The sequence below is a fragment of the Oryzias latipes genome, chromosome 5, assembly GCF_053564925.1.
Source record: "Oryzias latipes strain Hd-rR chromosome 5, Olatipes_Hd-rR_3.1".
Lineage (NCBI taxonomy): Eukaryota > Metazoa > Chordata > Actinopteri > Beloniformes > Adrianichthyidae > Oryzias > Oryzias latipes.
The window spans coordinates 35,360,001-35,379,492 of record NC_136241.1 but is presented as its reverse complement, the minus strand read 5'-3'; the positions used below and the strand labels follow the sequence as shown (position 1 = coordinate 35,379,492).

At 44.3% G+C, this 19,492-nt stretch overlaps 1 protein-coding gene across 11 annotated transcripts in view; it reads right to left on the bottom strand.

The window, feature by feature from the left end:
* Positions 1-1,396: 1,396 nt before the first annotated feature.
* arhgef3 (Rho guanine nucleotide exchange factor (GEF) 3) overlaps positions 1,397-19,492 on the bottom strand; it is a 29,203-nt gene continuing 11,107 nt past the window's right edge. For 3 of the 11 annotated variants that reach the window (XM_078947821.1, XM_078947827.1, XM_078947824.1), the window contains 10 exons: positions 17,178-17,240; positions 7,068-7,175; positions 6,698-6,946; positions 6,451-6,513; positions 4,731-4,848; positions 4,483-4,559; positions 4,138-4,395; positions 3,620-3,790; positions 3,311-3,500; positions 1,397-3,041 (listed from right to left, as the gene is read on the bottom strand). In XM_078947821.1, the coding sequence (XP_078803947.1) occupies positions 2,308-3,041; positions 3,311-3,500; positions 3,620-3,790; positions 4,138-4,395; positions 4,483-4,559; positions 4,731-4,848; positions 6,451-6,513; positions 6,698-6,946; positions 7,068-7,175; positions 17,178-17,240 (2,031 nt within the window). In that variant the 3' untranslated portion in view covers positions 1,397-2,307. Of the gene's footprint in view, positions 3,042-3,310; positions 3,501-3,619; positions 3,791-4,137; positions 4,396-4,482; positions 4,560-4,730; positions 4,849-6,450; positions 6,514-6,697; positions 6,947-7,067; positions 7,176-12,184; positions 12,305-17,177; positions 17,241-19,492 lie in introns of those variants that run through there. The other 8 variants (XM_011475694.4, XM_020703636.3, XM_078947822.1 and 5 more) reach the window with 5 other exon arrangements.

Here is a 19,492-nt window from a genome sequence, read left to right as displayed (position 1 = left end):
CGTCTGCTCCGGTTACCAAAAGGACCTCTTCTGCCCACACCCCCATCTTCTCCAGACCCCCGTCAGCCCGCCACGTTTCGTTTCTGAAGCTTCTCCTGTTCACGCTCTTCTGAGCAGAAAACACGTTGAAAATCCCTCAGGTCATGTTTTCTGACCAGTAAGAGGCTGTGGGGGTTCAGATCCAACCGATAAGAGGATGAAGGAAGTTTGAGGAACAGACAAACCGCTGAAGAAACATCAGAAGGAAGGAATAAACTTTAGGAGGTGATAGAGGAGCATGGGGGGGGGGGGGGGGGTCCTCCGTAGTAACTGGAGTAGTTGTGGTTTAGTAACCTCCAAAGAGATGAGAGGCTCCCAGGAACATCTGAGACGTGGAGCCTGCAGAGCATGGGTGAGGGTGGGTGGGGGGCACTTGCATTCAGCTGTGAACCCCCCCCCGTTTTTATGATGCACATTTTCTGGATCACATATGTCATGGTTTTGATTTGAACTCAGGGAAATGACTACGGCTGCAGTTTCAAAGAGAAAATCTTTGTTCTGAATGTGCTGAGAAGCATGAAGGTAAACCTGCTGACGGTCATCTGAACATGAATTCAGTTTGTTTGGGATCACGATTATAGCAAAGATCAACCTGCAACCAAACATGCGTTCAAACGTGTCTGAGCATGGATCTAATCACGGATCTAATCATGGATCTAATCATGGATCTAATCATGTATCTAATCATGGATCTAATCATGTATCTAAGGACGGATCTAATCACGGATCTAAGCATGGATCTAAGGACGGATCTAATCACGGATCTAATCATGGATCTAATCACGGATCTAAGCAAGGATCTAATCACGGATCTAGGGACGGATCTAATCACGGATCTAAGCATGGATTTAATCACGGATCTAATCACGGATCTTATCACGGATCTAAGGAAGGATCTAATCACGGATCTAAGCATGGATCTAAGGACGGATCTAATCACGGATCTAATCACGGATCTAATCACGGATCTAAGCATGGATCTAAGGACGGATCTAATCACGGATCTAATCATGGATCTAATCACGGATCTAAGCAAGGATCTAATCACGGATCTAGGGACGGATCTAATCACGGATCTAAGCATGGATTTAATCACGGATCTAATCACGGATCTTATCACGGATCTAAGGAAGGATCTAATCACGGATCCAATCACGGATCTAATTATACAAACAGCCATATGGATTAATTTCAGTTAACTGTTTGTTATAACTTGATGTCCTCCTCACACAAAACTTTTTTTAGTGTTTCAACAGATGCTTTATGTCCTGTTTATGAAAACTAAAGGAACATCTGGAAACATCTATGTTCTACTAATGAATTATAGATTTACCGCCAAATGAGAAGGAATCAAAACTTGTGGGTTTGACATTTTCAGTTTATTGTCATAAACACCAGCAGATCTAAAGACTCCCTGACACAGACCCAACCGAGTGAGGAGACGACATTCACAAAGGAGGTTCTAACAGAACTGTCTCGTCCGTCCAGAACGGTTCTGCATCATTTTTGAGTTTTGTAACCCTTGTTCTATCCTAGACCACTTTAACTTTGGGAGTTGGGTCATCTAGACCCACTAGACAGTGCTCTGAACCTTTTTTCTTCAATGATTTGTGATCTTCACTGGTGTCCATGGATTACATGAAATCTTTCCACCTTTATCCACCTTTGTCATGGTAGGGAGAACACCTCAATGGAAGGGGGGGGGGGGTCATCTAAGATAGAACAAGGGTTGAGAGATGCAGGTGAAACGCTTAGCAACGGACCAATCATAGCTATGATACTAGCAGGACTGCCAGATTCATTCAAGCCCCATGTGACACAAAAGAAGATACAGTTACATTTCCATACTGTAACATGATTCAGGGAAGGCTCTCTGTCATCTGCTCTCTCTGCATCCAGAACCCTCAGAAATGTCCGTCAACTCCTTCAAAGCTCCGGGGAGCCTTTGGTTTCCATGGTAATCAGATACTGTAAACAGGAAGTGTTTTTCTGTGGAAATTTAACTCTTTATTAGGATCAAGATGACATCAGGAAACTCCTCAGAGCTCTATGTGTAAAAATACAAACACATGATATAGAAAAAAAAGGAAATCCTGAAAATATCTGCAGCAAAAAAGATCATTTCTGCATGAAGCTGAGAAGTTCTGCACTCAAAGATGTGAATGTGGAGCCTGTGTTCGGTTCTCCAGGCCCAAACATGCAGCTCATGCGGTGCTGCTGCTGGCTGGTCATGTGACTCCCTCTAAGGGCTCTGATTGGTGCTCTGGATCAGCATCTATAGCTCATCTCCTCACACTGCAGGAAGTCCGTCTCCTCTTCTCCTTCCTTGGAACCCCTCTGCTCTTCCTCTGTCATTTCCTCTTCCTTCAAGTTCAGACCAGCTGAGAAAAAGCAGGCGACTGTGCTGACAGTCGGTTCTTCTCTGCCCATCTTCCAGTCCACAGCAGCTCCTGGTTCTGATCCAACCCACGCTGTGTCCCGTTCTCCTGCCATCGTCGGATCCTCTGCCTCGGATCCTCCACTTGTTTCCAGACACATGGCGCCCTCCAGACCCGAACATGTCCCCATAACAGAACCAACATCCTCTCCTGAACCCAGACTTCTGTCCAAACCCAAATCTGGCTCTGACTCACTCCACCTTCCTCTGTCTTTTCCAAGCCCAGTATCCACATCCGTCTCCCGGAGCGGTCCAGGATCCAGATCCCTCTCCCGGAGCGGTCCAGGATCCAGATCCGTCTCCCGGAGCGGTCCAGGATCCAGATCCGTCTCCCGGAGCGGTCCAGGATCCAGATCCGTCTCCCGGAGCGGTCCAGGATCCAGATCCGTCTCCCGGAGCGGTCCAGGATCCAGCCGCTCTCCCGCCTGCACCTGCTGCACTGCGGCTTCTTTGGCCTGTCGGATGCAGTTGATCCACTGCTGCTTGTTGAAGGCGTCGCTGGCCTGGAAGCTGTGCGTCAGCGGCTGTCCTTCTGCACGGTACGAAACCCGGAAGAAATTCTTTGCTGTAAGAAGAAGACACAGATGTTACCACTCAAGATCCTTCAGAGAGTGAAGGGACCGTTTGCAAGAAGCAACACAGATGCTTTTGGGAATTCATGCAGCTGGAAACACAAAACAATAAACACACTAAAATCCATAAATAGTTGATGTTAAAGTGTCTGATTTGCAGCAATCTCCTCCTAAATCCTTTCACACTTCCATAAAGCTGGAAGACGCTCCGTAAAGCCGACTTCCTGCAGAACGACGGACTGCAGCGTCTGTTCATACTGACTCCGCTCGGTGTTGCTGAAGGCGCCTCTGATGGACCCGCCCACTCTCATCTCCCCGTCGGAAAGGTCCTCCAGGTCCAGCCGGGTCAGAGGGATGGGCTGGCGGCACAGCTGGTAGCTGACGGGCTGGTTGTGGAGCGAGACGGAGCGAGTGATGACCAAGATGTTCTGGAACAGGAAGACGTGGAGCTTCTGGAAGGAGGACAGACAAAGAGAGAGCTGTTCCCACTTCCTGTTGCTAAACCTTTCAAAACAAAAGCATGTCAGCTGAAAAGGTCTCTTCAGCTCTGAGAGCAGAAGAATCTACTGACGACGCTGCGGTTGTTCTTCAGCTCGCCGTGGCAGCAGAGGGTCTTGGAGCGGTCGATGAGCTGGTCCCTCTGCCCCTCCTCTGAGTACAGCAGACGCTCCTTGTAGTACTGACACTCGGACTCCCCGGTCTGCCTGTTGATGTCAGCCACCACACTCTGGACCATCAGCATCTGCACACACAGGACGGTCAGCCGCTGCAGAAGCTTAACTGATTCCTGAAGGAAACCAAGAAGGTTTCATCTCTATGGAGGTGAGACGTTTCAGCTCTTTCTAATGCATCCTCATCTTCACCACCAACAGCTACTAAATCAGGATTTCTTCACCATGCGTTGGTTTGAATCTGGATAAGTTGCAATTGTGATGCAGAGATGACGCCCTGCAGCTTTCTGCTCTCCTGCAGCTTTCACTTCAGACTTTTTCCCTTTTAGCTGTTTCTCCTAACCGTGCCTCAGAAGTCAGTCTTTTCCTATGCCGTCCATCATTTCCTGGACCGTTCTGTGCCGCTAGGCTTCCTCACCGCCTCGTCCAGGTGCTGCCGGTCCGGGTGATCGATGGCCGTGTGCTTCAGGATCTCTCTGAGCAGCAGCGGATATTTCACCAGCCGGCTGCGAGGGATGTCCAGGAAGTTCCACAGGTCCAACTTCCTGCTGAAAGGCGACTGAAGGCAGCGCTGCAGGAAGTCCTGAACTCGCCGGTCCTGCTTCTTCTGGTCCAGCAGGGCCTTGGCTTTCACCTGGTTGCTGCAGTATGACGTGTAGGAGGAGAGACAGGGCAGCTGCAGGGACACAAAGACACATGTGGAGATCAGGAGGAGGCTCAGAATGATCTCCAGAACGTGGGTGTGGGTCCAGTAAACTCCTACCCAGGCAGTCAGGATATGCCCAACATGTTCTGTGGACCCGTCAGGTTTTCTGGCATCTCGGAGGCGACCTAGAAGGTCTGAGGAGAGACAGCGAGGCCTCCGTGAAGTCCAGACTGTTTAGGAACGGGTCAAACTCCTCTGATCTGTTACGATCTGCTGCATGCAGTTCTGTTATCATGCGACCTGAAGCAGGTCTTCATCCTCGTTTTAAGGGTGAGCGTGTCTGTGCTGGGATCACCACCTCCTACCTTCATGCAGAGGAATCAGGGACTCCAGAGTTCCAAAGATCTGGTTGAGCTCCTGCTCGGTCATGATGGACAGCTTCAGCATGGGGTCATGGTAGGCCTGAAGCACAAACACACAAACCTTCATCTCCATGTAACCCTCTCCTCTGCATCCTCCTCTCTCCTCCTCATCCATGAACCTCCTCTTTGGTCTCAGCATCCCTTCACCATCATCATCTCAGCTCCTCCTCCCAGACGTCTCCATCTGCTTCCCTCGTGGATCTCCAGAACATCAATGATCTGTTATTGTGATGGATTCATTCCTGATCCATCCTGGTCCCAAAGAGAACCTCAGCATCTTCATCTCTGCTGCTTCCAGCTCTGCCTCTGGTCTCTGCATCAACAACATATCTTCTCAGTGCTCCACTTTTCTCTATCAAACTCCTGAATGTCTTGATTCTACCAAGTCTCCTGATCTGCTGTCATAGTCTCTCCACCATCCTCTGCTGTCGGGTCTCTGATCTCCTTCAGATTAACAACATCCGAACAATATGTGATCAACTTCTGAGCTTCTTCTGCTTGTATATCTACATCTATGTCATCTCCATTCTTTTGTCAAAGTCCACCAGCATCCGCTCTTCTGTCTTCTGTCACCATCAGACCTTCATCCTCCACCTCCAGACTCTTCCTCTGACCGTCTCTCATAGACACTCGCTGTAAATCACAGCATCACGTCTCTTTCCAGAGGAGTTTTTCCAGATTCACTGAATGTTTTAAGGATGAAGAGCAATCAGAAAAAGTCTTCAGGGTTTTTCAGTCTCTGTTTCATTTTTCCTCCTCTCTAATGTAAAAAAAGGGAAACTGTGTTACAGCTAAATTATTTTAGTTATTGTCAAACGTACTGATTTATTGGTTGGTTGGTTGGTTGATCCTTAGCGATATGAATGCTCTGTTTAATCCTTGTGCTATCCTAGGCACTTTAACGTTGGGAGGTGGGTCATCTAGACCCACTAGACAGTGCTCTGAACCTTTTTTCTTCAATGATTTGTGATCTTCACTGGTGTCCATGGATTACATGAAATCTTTCCACCTTTATCCACCTTTGTCATGGTAGGGAGAACACGCCAATGGAAGGGGGGGGGGGGTCATCTAAGATAGCACAAGGGTTAACCAGAGAAATGAAATGAAGCGTGAAAAGAGCCTCAGCTTGCAGACAGTTCAACTCTGGAGAGGCTGCTGTTGCGTCGTTTATCCTCCAGATGTCGCTGTTTTCCCCAGAATCGTCTGCACCAACCAAAGGCTCCTGTTTCTATCCAGGTATGCTGCTCCTGCACAGACAGCCCTCACTAAGACGTCTTCTGCCTCACATTGAAGGAGAGTTCCTTTAGAAATGTCTTTTCTGGAAGCAAATTGGCTTTTAGATCTAAAGTCCTGGAATTGAGATTCAATTCAGTTTAATTTGTAGCCCAAATTCACAACAATCGTCTCAATGGGCTTCGTATCGGTAATTGAAAAAGTAAAACATAAAATCAAAAGGATCATGAATCCTTAGAATTCAATAGGAAAATACTTAATGGATCTAAAAAACTGACTAAGCTAAACTGGACATCCCTGCCCTTAGACCCCCCTTCGTGGTAAGGGAAAAACTCCAAACTTGAGGAAAAAATGATCTGAGTAAATTTCCCATTTTTAAAGAACTGAGGGTTTAACATTTGGAGAAAGTACATCAAAAACATCTGGTTACCTTCTTGGCCAGCTTGAGATCCTCCACCAGGTCTTGTTCTCCCTGAGCCAGCTCAAAAATAGCCTTCAGGAGGGAGAAGAGGAGCCAAAAGGAAACATCATCGTTTCTTTGATCATCAGACACCAAATTGTTTTTAATGTCAGGATGGACTTTTCCAGGAGAAGTGAGGAAAACGTCAGCAGCTGCTGCTCCGCCTCCTGGTAGAAACAGGAGGCGGAGCAGCAGCAGACGTCTGTGTGACCTTCACCTCCTGTCGTTTGATCTCCTTCGGGCTCAGAGTTTGAGTCGCTCCCGTTCGGACGTCGAACGTCTCGCTCCACAGCTTGCTGTCGCGGCGCTTGGAGGGCTGAGCTGTTGCCGTGGAAACACGAGATGCTGTGACGGAGGACGAGGAGTCAGAGATGGCGGCCGGGATGACCCGTGCAGTCATTGTTAAGGAGGAAGAGGGAGGAAGAGGAGCGGCGCTCTGATTGTCATGATGCAAACTGATGGAGCGCTGTGGAGGCAGACAGACTTTAACACTGGACGCTCCCTGAAGCTCCTCCCCCAGGTTCCGTTGAACACAGAGGAGGTTCTTGCTAACATTTGAACCAGTGAGGGAGCGGCTTTGGACTCACCTGCAGCCGCAGGCCGATCCTCTTCAGGGGGGTGCTTTTGACAGGCGGCAGCAGGCTGGCCAGAGACGCCACCCTGGAAACGGGTTTGCTGCGTTTGGAGCTGGGCTCCTGCAGGACAGACACCAAGGTTTGAACTTAGGGGGGCAAAGTCCCGAGGAGACGACTCCGCTTCCAACACGGGACCACAAAGGCAGGACATTAAACACAAACAAGGAAAACCAGGAAGTTTGGAAAAAAGGAAAGGCGTCTGTCAAAACATCAAAGTGTTGGAACCAAAAGCTAAAAGAAAAGAGTGAGACCTTAAAGTGATCCCTGAGGGACACCAAAAAAACCAGGGGCCCGATTATTAACCAACAACTGGAAAGTCGTTTTCCGCCTGACTTTTCAAATAATTCAATTCAATTCAATTCAATTTTATTTGTATAGCCCAAAATCACAACAACAGTCGTCTCGATGGGCTTCGAAGTAAAACATGAAATCAAAAGGATCACGAATACAAAGAGTTCAATAGAAAAATACTAAAATGAACTAACAAACTGACTAAGCTATACTGGCATCCCTGCCCTTAGACCCCCCTTCGCGGTAAGGAAAAACTCCCAAAAAAACCGGATTCCGGAAAAAAACGAAGAAACCTCAGGGGTGCCCACATGACGGAGGGATCCTCCCCCAGGACGTACAGGCGATTTACCAGAAATCTTAGAGAAGAATTAACTTATCTAAATCTACAACTACATATATAAAAGTCCAGCAGACGAGCTTCATCCAGCTGTGGTTATCGGGACAGTCAAAGGCGCGAGTCGAGCCAGAGGCAGGATCCACAGCCAGGTGTAGGAGCGGGAGCAAAGGCGAGGTAAACGGTCAGGAACAGGAGCACGGATGAGCCAACTGGAGTCTGGAAGCACTCCCACTCCCCAGGAGGGGAGAGGGAAAGAGGGACAATACATGAATCACTGCACCAAACAGAGGCATGGAGAACTAAATGATGCATTATGATCAAGAATAGAGGAGAGGAAGGGTAGAAGTAGAAGAGAAAAGAGGACAGAACCCCAGTGCACCATAGTTACCCCAGCTTCAACTTCTAGCAGCCTTTTAAAAGAAATAGTTATTATTAAGTTTAATTTAAACAAACTAACATTAAGTTAAATAATCTCTGAATACTAACTAGTCTGACAATAAGCCTGTCCAAAGAGGAATGTTTTCAGTCTAGCTTTGAATGTAGAAACTGAGTCGGCCTCTCTTACATGAGCTGGGAGTTTATTCCATAAGACAGGGGCTTGGTGGCTAAACGCTCTACCTCCAACCGTACTTTTACTAATTCTAGGAACCACAAGCAGTCCTGCATTTTGCGAGTGAAGTGTTCTGATTGGATGGTAAGGGACTATGAGGTCCTTAATATAGGACGGGGCCATTCCATGTAAGGCCTTATAGGTTAACAGGAGGATCTTGAACTTAATTCTAGAATCAACTGGGATCCAGTGAAGTGAAACTAACACAGGAGTGATGTGATCTCTTCTGTTAGTTCCAGCTAACAATCTAGCAGCTGCGTTCTGAACAAGCTGGAGACTTCTTAAGGAACTCTTAGGACACGCTGCTAACAAGGAGTTACAGTAATCCAGCCTCGACGTAACAAATGCATGGATGAGTTTTTCAGCATCACTCTTAGAAAGTATATTTCTGATCTTAGCAATATTCCGCAGGTGAAAAAAGGCAGTTCTGCACGCCTGAGATATGTGAGCCTTAAATGATAAATCCTGGTCAAGTAAAACCCCAAGGTTTCTAACTGTGGAATTGGGGGCTATACTTATGCCATCCAGGGAGACTATCTGAGCAGACAGAGCATCTCTGAGGTTTTTAGGACCACGTATAATGACCTCAGTTTTTTCTGGGTTCAAGAGGAGGTAATTAATTGTCATCCAGGTCTTGATGTCACTGATGCAGGCGTTCAGTTTCTCTATCTGGTCATTCTGGTCAGGCTTCATGGATAAATACAACTGCGTATCATCGGCATAACAATGAAAATTAATGCTGTGTTTCCTGATTATGTTTCCTAGGGGTAACATATAAAGCGTAAACAGGATCGGTCCCAAGACTGAGCCCTGTGGGACTCCATAGTTGACTCGAGTGCACTGAGAGGAATGGCCATTTACATTAACGAACTGATACCTATCAGACAGATAGGATTTAAACCACTGGAGAGCAGATCCTCTGATCCCTATGTCCTGCTCTAATCTATGGAGTAAAATACCGTGGTCGATAGTGTCAAAGGCTGCACTGAGGTCCAACAGGACCAGAATAGAAAGTAGTCCCTTTTCTGAGGCCAATAACAAGTCATTAGAGACTCTAACTAGTGCAGTTTCCGTACTGTGGTGAGGTCTAAACCCCGACTGAAAGTCTTCAAAGTGGCTGTTGTCCTGTAGGTGGCAGTAAAGCTGCTTAACTACAACTCTTTCTAGGATTTTAGAAATAAAGGGCAGGTTTGATATCGGTCTATAGTTGGCCAAGATGCTAGGATCCAAACTGGGCTTTTTCAGAAGAGGTTTAACAGCTGCATATTTAAAAGACTGTGGCACGTAACCCGTTTCCAGAGAGGCATTTATCATCGTTAATATGGGATCATTAATTAGGGGAAAAGTTTCTTTAAAAAGTCTAGTGGGAATTGGGTCTAACAGACACGTTGAGGATTTGGAGGACGTAATAATTGATGTTATTTCCGCTTGAGCCACAGCAGTGAAGCAGTCTAATGTTACAGAGGTTTCTATGGATGCCTCCATTTCTACCACTTCAGCCTGTTCTGGGCTGATAGTAGGAATAACTTGATTTAACTTATGTCTAATATTTGAGATTTTACTATCGAAAAATGTAAGAAAATCAACAGAGCTGAGAGAAACAGGAACATGTGGTTCTACTGAGCTCTGACTGCGAGTTAATTTAGCTATAGTGCTAAAAAGAAATCTTGGATTGTTTCCATTCTCTGATATTAAGGTTGAATAGTACTGGCTTCTAGCTCTACGCAGAGCTTTTTTATAATTTAATAGGCTATGTTTCCAGATATCCAGAGACTGCTCTGAACCGGAGCGGCGCCATTCTCTTTCCAACTTACGGGTTTCTTGTTTAAGAGAACGAGTTTCAGCGTTAAACCACGGTGCTACTCGGTTTTGTCTGACGAACTTAGGTTTCAAGGGGGCAACAACATGGAGTGTACTCCTGAGGGCTTGTAAGGCATCATTAACAAAGTGGTCATTTATACTAGGACTGATAATATGGGAGCTGGTCTCAGAGTATTTTCTCAGAATATCACTAAGTACTGGCTGAACTGTGTGTTTAAACTCAGACACAGAACGGTCAGTTAAGGTTCTTCTAAGCTGTTTCTTATTCACTGGGGCAGAAGGATGTTCCAGTGTAAACTGGAAGGTAATCAGAAAGTGATCAGAAATGATGGGGTTAAGAGGAAGGACACTCAGCTGGCTGATCTCTATACCATGGGTTAGAACAAGGTCCAGGGTGTGCTTATGACAGTGAGTGGGTTCATTCACACTTTGGGTGAAACCAACATCATCTAATAAAGCTGCAAAAGCCTTTCCTAGACAGTCACTGGGGTCATCAACATGAATATTAAAATCCCCTAATATTATAATTTGATCAGAATCTAAGACAATAGTCGATAGGAAGTCTGAAAACTCAGTTAAAAATTCTGAATATGGGCCGGGGGGGCGATAAATAATTATGAGTAAAACAGGTTTTCGAGTTTTCCTGTTTGGGTGACTTAAAGACAATATGATGCTTTCAAATGAATTATAAGCATTTTTAACTTTAGGGCTGAGAAGTAAGCTAGACTGTGATATTACTGCAGAACCACCTCCTTTCCCTGAATAATAAGATGAAGTTCTGGAGTTTACAGGAAGTTGCCTGTGTTTACATGTTGAAACAGTTCCAGACTATGGTTTTCATGTCTTCGTTTTTCTGTTGAACAGAACCTGGACTCATGAAGTCTGAGGATCTGGAAATGTCTTGGAGCGCTGCATGTTACAAACGTGCACAGATCTGTGTGTGCATGTGTGTTTCCACAGTCAGCTGACTCTCTGGAACTCAGAATCATGAAAACAGCTTTTTTCTTTCCTCCAGCAGGAAGCAGACTACCAAAATAAAAGTTCTTTTTCTGAATTGTTTTCGTTTCAAAATTTGGTGGGAAAAAAACAAACGTTCAAACTTTTTGCCTTTAAAAGATGCTAAAAAAAACAGATACTTCTGAAAAAGATCCAAATATTGTTTTAGATGACAACACCTATTCTCTTCTTTTTTATTAAAAAAACAAAAGAAAAAAAAACACAACCCTATTTTCAGGTCATAAACAGTCAATAGCGGTTTGATGCCTGACAGGACGACCTCTGACCTGCTGTGATTAGTTTCTGGGAGGGGGAGGGGCTTCATCTGAAAGGATCAATCAGTGCAGTTGGTCAGAAGTACATGGGATCAATAAATATTCAGCCTCTGACTTACTCTACAATTTGCATCTAGAAACTGTCTTTAAAATTTTAATTCACAAGAAAAAACCTTTTTAAAAATAAAAATAACATTTTTGTTAAGCAACTTCAAACGTTATTTTTGTTTCTCTTCAATTTGTCCCAAATTAAATGACTGAGTCCTTTCTGCTTTTCCAGAACCTAAAGAAGATCTGAGGTTCTGTAGAACTATAAGAGCCGTTGGAAAACCTGATCCGAATTCCATTGTAGTCTTTGTGTCCCATGAGTTATCAATAATTTAGTAAAAATATTTTTATGTACATAAAATACAGTAAACAAGACGATAAATGCAGCATTAAAAAGATTTCGTCAATCGGTCCGTTTGTCACTTTGGTGGTTTTTCTTAAACGTTAGTTTTACTAAACGTGCTTCATCTTTTTAAAATGGATCAGAACCAAATGAAATCAATCAGATCATAACTTTGAGTCTGAAGTTAGAAATCAATCGATTTGATTGGTGATGTTTTCAGGGACGTCCTAAACTTTCTCCGGAAGGCTCCTTCTTCACAAACCAAACTGAACTGAACTGGGAGGGGGGGGGGTCCGTTGGGTCTGTTCCTTCAGACGTCTTCAGATGGTGGGAGGAGCCCCGTCTTACCTCCACCTGCTTCGGCCCGCTGGTGCTGAATTCCTCGGAGCGTCCGGAAAGAAAGCGCTGCGGTCCAAAGGGTTTCTGTCCCACCACCATCCTGCTGACACGCCACCCCCCCCCACCAACACGACGACGGCGAGCTTCACGCCTGACCGAGTCCCGGACGGCGAGGTCTCCCAGGGGGAACGAAGACCTTCAGAGTCATGATCCGGGCGGCGGTGTGGGAGAACGAGTCCGGTTCCTTCAGGTTTGTGGTGCAGGGACCCGGTCATGGACTTCTGGACTTGATGTCTTCTGCTCCTGTCCAGGTTCCTCCTCTGAGAGTCTGTGGAAATCTCTGGCAGCTGCTGCCCCCCCCCCCCTCAGTGATGGAGGGCTCTCTCTCTCTCTCTCTAGGCTCGGTCTCTGCTTTCCTTCCTTTCCTCCTCTTCCTGTGACTTTCATTCTTCCTTTTTTATGATCAACGTTGCTCTGCAGATCAGTGTGAACCTGGAGCAGAACTGCGTTCATCTCATGGATCTTCTGATCCATCACTGGTAAAACATGGACAGAAAACTCCCGGCTGCTCCGTCTATAAAGCAGCTCAGAGGAAAAGGTCACGACCTTTACTCCGACCGGAAAAGAGCGGATTTGGGAACGTTTTTGGGAACGTTCTGTCATGTAGACGGCACGTCCAGAAGAAAAAGGACTTTTGATTTCTGAAACTTTCCACTGAACAGAAAGTTCCCTTTGGATTATTCTGGAAAAACAACAGTGGGCTGAGCTTCAGGAAACTTAAATGTGAACGGATCAGCAGCTATTTATCTCTGGGAATCTTATTCCACTTTAGTTTTTACAAACATGAAAATATTTCACAGTAGAAGTTTCGTGGTCGTGTCAGAGAAAAGCTGATTGTGTTTTCGGTCAACAGTTGGTGATGTCAGAGCTGGACGCCGACCTCCACAGGCGTCTCTGACTGCTCCTTTCAGAGGAAGCTCGTCGTGACCCTTGTGCTATCCTATGGGGTCCAAATGACCCCCCCTTCCATTGACGTGTTCTCCCTACCATGACAAAGGTGGATAAAGGTGGAAAGATTTCATGTAATCCATGGACACCAGTGAAGATCACAAATCATTGAAGAACAAAGGTTCAGAGCACTGTCTAGTGCAGGGGTGGGCAATTCCAGGCCTCGAGGGCCGGTGTGTCTGCATGATTTCCAGATACTCTTGCCCTACTCATGGCTGATTACCTGGTTCAGGTGTGTCCAGCCAATAATCTTGCCCTACTCATGGCTGATTACCTGGTTCAGGTGTGTCCAGCCAATCAGAACATGCCAGAGCAGGGTATGCTGGAAAACATGCAGGACTGCGGCCCTCAGTGCCCACCTCTGGTCTAGTGGGTCTAGATGACCCCACTGTCTAGTGGGTCTAGATGACCCCACTCCCAATGGTAAAGTGCCTAGGATAGCACAAGGGTTACGCTGACTTTGCATCCAGCTTGTTGAAAGAACGTCAAACTTGAATCTAAAGCTTTTCACTTAGAAACCTGAAAGTATTTTAGGTATAAACCGTAAATAATCAAAAATGAAAACTAGGGCTAAACAATATGAAGAAAACTCGCAATATTAGTGATCAATATTGTGATGACGATATAACTTGCGATGCATGAACAAATAGCATTTTACTGCAACAGTTTAATTTAAACAAGTGTCAACATAACTTAAATTCAAGTCAAATGACTCTCGTCTACATAGGAGGCAAACATCTGACATGAAAGGGTTCCTTCTGATTGGCCGATGATGTAAAGGGCTCTATCCGATTGGTCAAATGCATAAATGGATTTATTGGACTCGTTAAATTCTTCCAGCTGCCATAAAATTGATTTAGCACATATAAAGTTACCATTCATCACAATTTTCACAGACTTTTGCGATATGGATGTTGCAATGATAAATGTGGGATTTGTTGTGCAGGCCTATTGAAAACACTGAGCGTCATTTCTGCAGTGAAAATGTAACCAAGCATAAAACAACATTTGAAGCAAATGAAACGTCTGCAGGTTTAACTATGGACCTCCTTCAAACAGAATCACTTCAGCCGTCAGACGTGCTCTTAGTTCTTCTTCTCCGTCTTTTTTGTTCTCCGTTCATAGAAATCAGCAGCTGCCCGTCAACCATGACAGCCTGGGGGGGGGGGGGTCTTAATTAACTGGGAGGAAAGAATCAATGATCACTGGAGAAACGTCCAGAATAGACGGGGTTATTCTCTGATTACATGTAGAAGACACAAAATGCCGTTTTGGAGCAAAAGGTTAGTTTATAATTTCACTTTATGTCTTTTAAAAGTTATTTTGGAAAAAAAAACATGTTAAAGTGATGATGAGACTTTAACAAAGCTTTTTTGGGACTGTTTTACATTTAACAACTTTGCTTTCTAAACTTGATTGAAAAAAACAGAATTAAAGCCTGAAACGTCCAGGAAGACGTCAGACTTTGGTGGATCATGAAATATTATTCCTTCCATGGGATCATCTTCTAGACAAGACATCTGAGTCGTGATGTCATGAACTATGCTTGTTTACAGATTAAGGAGCCAATGAAGCTTCTTGTTTCGTAGAGCTACAGATTCGTTTATCATAATCTGTTTAAACTAACATGGTTCTTCTGTAAGACTTGCATGCGTTCTGGTGTTAACAAGACTCCGCCCACTGAGAGGTGGAGCAGTGAGGTCATGGTCTCCACCTTCACCTGCAGAGATTCACAAGTAAGGAGTGATACTTGGATGGATTAAGATGCTCACTAAGGATATATAATAGTTCCACCAGACAGCGGTGGATGCAGTTTATTATTCTCAGGTAGAAACAGGAATTCTGTACGATTCCTGTTCCCACTGACCGGACAAACTCTGGATCTGCTCCAGAGCTGCTTCCTAAATCAGATTTGAACGTCCAACGTTCAAATCCTTTGACAGATTTCATGTAGCCCGCTTTCAGGTGGTAGGGGTGTGGCTTTCAGACAAGCTCACTCCTGATTGGTGTTGCCATAGAAACTCAGACTCAGACCGACTAGAACCAATCACTGCTCACTAACGTTGTCTGGTTCCAACATGGCGGCATCTATTGTGAAAGGAAGTCATCCGTTTTTATGGATGACACCAGACTGACTCAGTCCAGGTCTCATTTACAGTCAATGTAAACAACCAGAAATAAATCTGCATGTGTGAAAGCATGAAGCTGTTTTCAGGTTCATGTCCCTCTTGGGGAGCTGCTCGGCAGAACTGCTGTGTTTTCATGAACTGTCGTTTCCCGACCTTTGACCCCTCCATCAGATAAGGTTCAGAGCACAAAGAGGCCGAGTATGATTCACCGAGCTGCAGCAGAAAACAATGCGCTGTAACTTATTCCAGGTCGGGTGTCTGTCAGCGCAGGCTGGAACAAAGTGAGACTGATGGGGTGTTTGTCCCGCCGCAGTACGCTGAACGGGGGGGGGGCATCCTGTCCGAGGCAGAGGGACACGCCCGGGAAGGAACGGGCTAAAAATACAGGGAGGGGGGCGCAGACATGAGGAGCCAGGGCCCCCTAAAACCATGATGCACTGCTGCAGCTGGAGGTCTCAGCTAAAAGCTGTCAGATTAGGATTAGGATTACTGTAATCCAGGTGTTTAAATGTTCAGCGCAGGTCCTGAAGAACCTGAGCTGAGAACCTGAAAGCAAATCTAAACTTCACACAGGAAACCGTCATCCATCCATCCATCCATCCATCCATCCATCCATCCATCCATCCGTCCATGCATCCGTCCGTCCGTCCGTCCGTCCATCCATCCATCCATGCATCCATCCATCCATCCATTCATCCATGCATCCGTCCGTCCGTCCGTCCATCCATCCATCCCTCCGTCCATCCATCCGTCCGTCCACGAGCAACGGTGGCTCAGGCGGTTGACAATGATGAAAGGGTCGGCGGTTCAATCCTTGCTACCCCCAGTCAACTGTCGTTGTGTCCTTGGGCGAGACGCTGCACCCTCCCTGCCTCCAGTGTGACTTCACCAGTGTGTGAATGTGCATGAATGTCCCGGTGATGGTCAGAGGTAGGCGCCAAACTGGCAGCCACGCCTCTTTCAGTCTGCCCCAGGGCAGAATGACCAACATTTGAGGTCGATCTTCTTCAGCTTCTTCTCGTAGGAACTTTGAGCATTTGGAAGAAGGCAGTCCATTATTATTAGTAGTAGTATTATTAGTATTATTATTATTAAGAAGAATATCTACAAGATCGGCCAGGGTTACCAAATCAAGGATGGGAAGGTTGTCAAGAACAACCCCTCCGCTAAGCATGATCTGTCCAACAGGAACATCAACCCAATGGGTGGATTTGTCCACTATGGAGAAGTGACCAATGACGTTGTCGTGGTGAAGGGCGGTGTTGTGGGAACCAAGAAGAGAGTGCTGACTGTGCAAGTCCCTGCTGGTGCAGACCAGACATCGCACACTGAAGAAGATCCACCTTAAATTTTGGTCACGCCCACTTCCAGGCCATAGAGGAAAAGAGACCGCCTGAGGCCCCTGAATACTAACCACGTCACGCTGTGCTCGCTGACTGAAGAGTAACTTTATTTTTTAAGAAAGTAAAATTATGAAAAAAGAAAATAATCTAAAAACATTAATTGTTTTTTCTAACAAAATAACCATTTCTTTATATTCTTTGCATGCTCTTAACTTCAAATCTTGTATTAAGAATTCTCTGTAGTTCTGTGATAAAATCTTTATTCAAACTACACTGTAAATAAATACATTTAAATTTATTCTACTGTTGACGTGTTCTCCCTACCATGACAAAGGTGGATAAAGGTGGAAAGATTTCATGTAATCCATGGACACCAGTGAAGATCACAAATCATTGAAGAAAAAAGGTTCAGAGCACTGTCTAGTGGGTCTAGATGACCCAACTCCCAATGTTAAAGTGTCTAGGATAGAACAAGGGTTACATTAAAACCTAAAACCATCTAAAGCCGTCAGCTTGACTTACATTGATGTCCAGACTGCACAGACTGAGAGAATCTGCATCCCTGTTGATCTGTTTCCTCTTCTTCTGCAACACAAACAAACAGTAAACAATAACTAGAAGAAGCTGCATTTCCAGAAGAAAATGCAGGGTTGAATGCTGTATTGCTGAATGAAAGCAGAAATATGATGAAAAAGCTGAACATTGTAAAAGTAGAATGTCTAAAATAGGTCAAACATTGTAGAAGGAGTTAAGCATGAAAGCTGAAATTGTTGAAAAAATAGCTGAACTGTCCTGGAAAATCCTGGAATATTTTGAAAAGTTAAAGGACCAAAAGTCAAAGGTGAGCATTGTAAAAGTAGAATGACCAAAACAGGTCAAGATTTGTAGACGGAGTTAAGCATGAAAGCTGAAATTGTTGATAAAAATGGATGTACTGTTGAAAATTTGAAGATGATGCTAAAATGGCTAAAATTGCTAGCATCAGCATCATCAACTGACTCAAAAAAACACATTGTTTGAGAGTATCATATTGGCAAAAGCTACATGTTCTAAGTTGACAGAAAATCCACTTTTTTCAAAATGGCGGCTTTTCTATTAATTTTATCTCCATAGCAACCATTTTATGTTTGGGTCGCCTGGGGATGACGAACAAATCGACATTAGTTTCAGACAAATCGGAAAAAGTAAACCTTTGGACGTCCTTAGCAACGAAGTTTGTTGGCTAACCACGCCCACATTCCTTATATGTCCAGATCCAGTGAATTTCAATATGTTCCGTTCAAGCCATGGATGAAGTTTATTGCAATATTTGCTTTAGATTTTGTCAACCAAACAGTAGGTTGTGTCGACATCCCATAATGATTTCTAAACGTATTTTATAGTCCAAAGCCTGGTGATCATTTTAATGTTTGAACGGTGTCTCTAGCTACAAGTATGTTGAAGTTATAATGCTTGAAAGAAACAAAAGTTTTCAAGAATTCTCCATGTATTTAAATGAAGCAAAAATCTTGGAAAATCCTGGAATATCCTGGAATATCTTGAAAAGTTCAAGTATATGAAGGCCCGAGATTCATAGCTGAAAGGAATAAGCTATAAGAGTTGAACATTTCAATAGTAAACTGGTTAAAATAGGTTAAAAACTGAAGGTTAATATCGCCTCACATTTAGGCACAAAATGGCCGCCAAACTCCAGGTTGTATTGCCATCCCATAATAATTTCAAAACGTATGTTGAAGTCCAAAGCCTTGTGAGCATTTCAATATTTGAACAGTGTCTCTTGCCAAAAGCATGTTAAAGTTATAATGCTTAAAAGAAACAGAGGTTTTCAAGAACTCTCCATGTATTTAAATGAAGCAAAAGTCTTGGAAAATCCTGGAAAATCTTGGGATATCTTGAAAAGTTCAAAGATTTGAAAGACCAAAAGTAGTAGCTGAAAGGAATAAGCTGACAGGGTTGAACATTGTAATAGTAGAATGATTAAAGTAGGTGAAAGTTTGAAGAAGTTTAAAATTGCCTCACATTTTGGCACAAAATGGCCACCAAACTCTAGGTGGTGTTGCCATCCCATAATAGTTTTGAGCCTTATATTGAAGTCCAAAGCCTTGCGAACATTTCAATGTTTGAACGGTGTCTCTAGCTGAAAGCATGTTGAAGTTACAATGGTTAAAACAAAAAAGGTTTTCAAGGATCATCCTTGTATTTAAACGGAGCAAAAATCCTGGAAAATCCTGGAATATCTTAAAAAGTTCAATGATTTGAATGACCAAAAGTCATTGTTGGAATAAGTTGAAAGGGTAGAAAATTTTAAAAGTTAAATGGATAAAAAAATTTTGAAGTGTCCAAACCGGGTTTCGAACCGGGCGCCTCGTGCACCATAACTTCCCAATGCATTTTAATAGGGTAAAAATTCCCGGAAAAACTGGAATATCTTAAAAAGTACAAGGATTAGAAGTACCAAAAGTCATAGCAGTAATTAGCTGAAAGAGCTGAACATTTTAAAAGTTGAATGGTTACAATCGGTTAAAAATTGTAGAAGGAGTTAAGTGCCGAAAAACGGCGGAAGATAGCAGAAGAGGAAAACAAAGGGTTGAATGCTTTACAGCATTCAACCAAATAGCAGTTTTTATTTTACACCAGCAAAAGTTGATAAAATTGTTGATCTTTTTGCTCTGATGAGGTTTTTTTCCCCTTAATTATCTGATAATCTACTAAATCTACAAAAAGATTAAAAAACAGCAGACATAATTATTCCACCCATTCACCCATCCATTCACCCATCCATACATTCACCCATCCACCCATCCATCCACCCATCCATCCATCCATCCACCCACCCA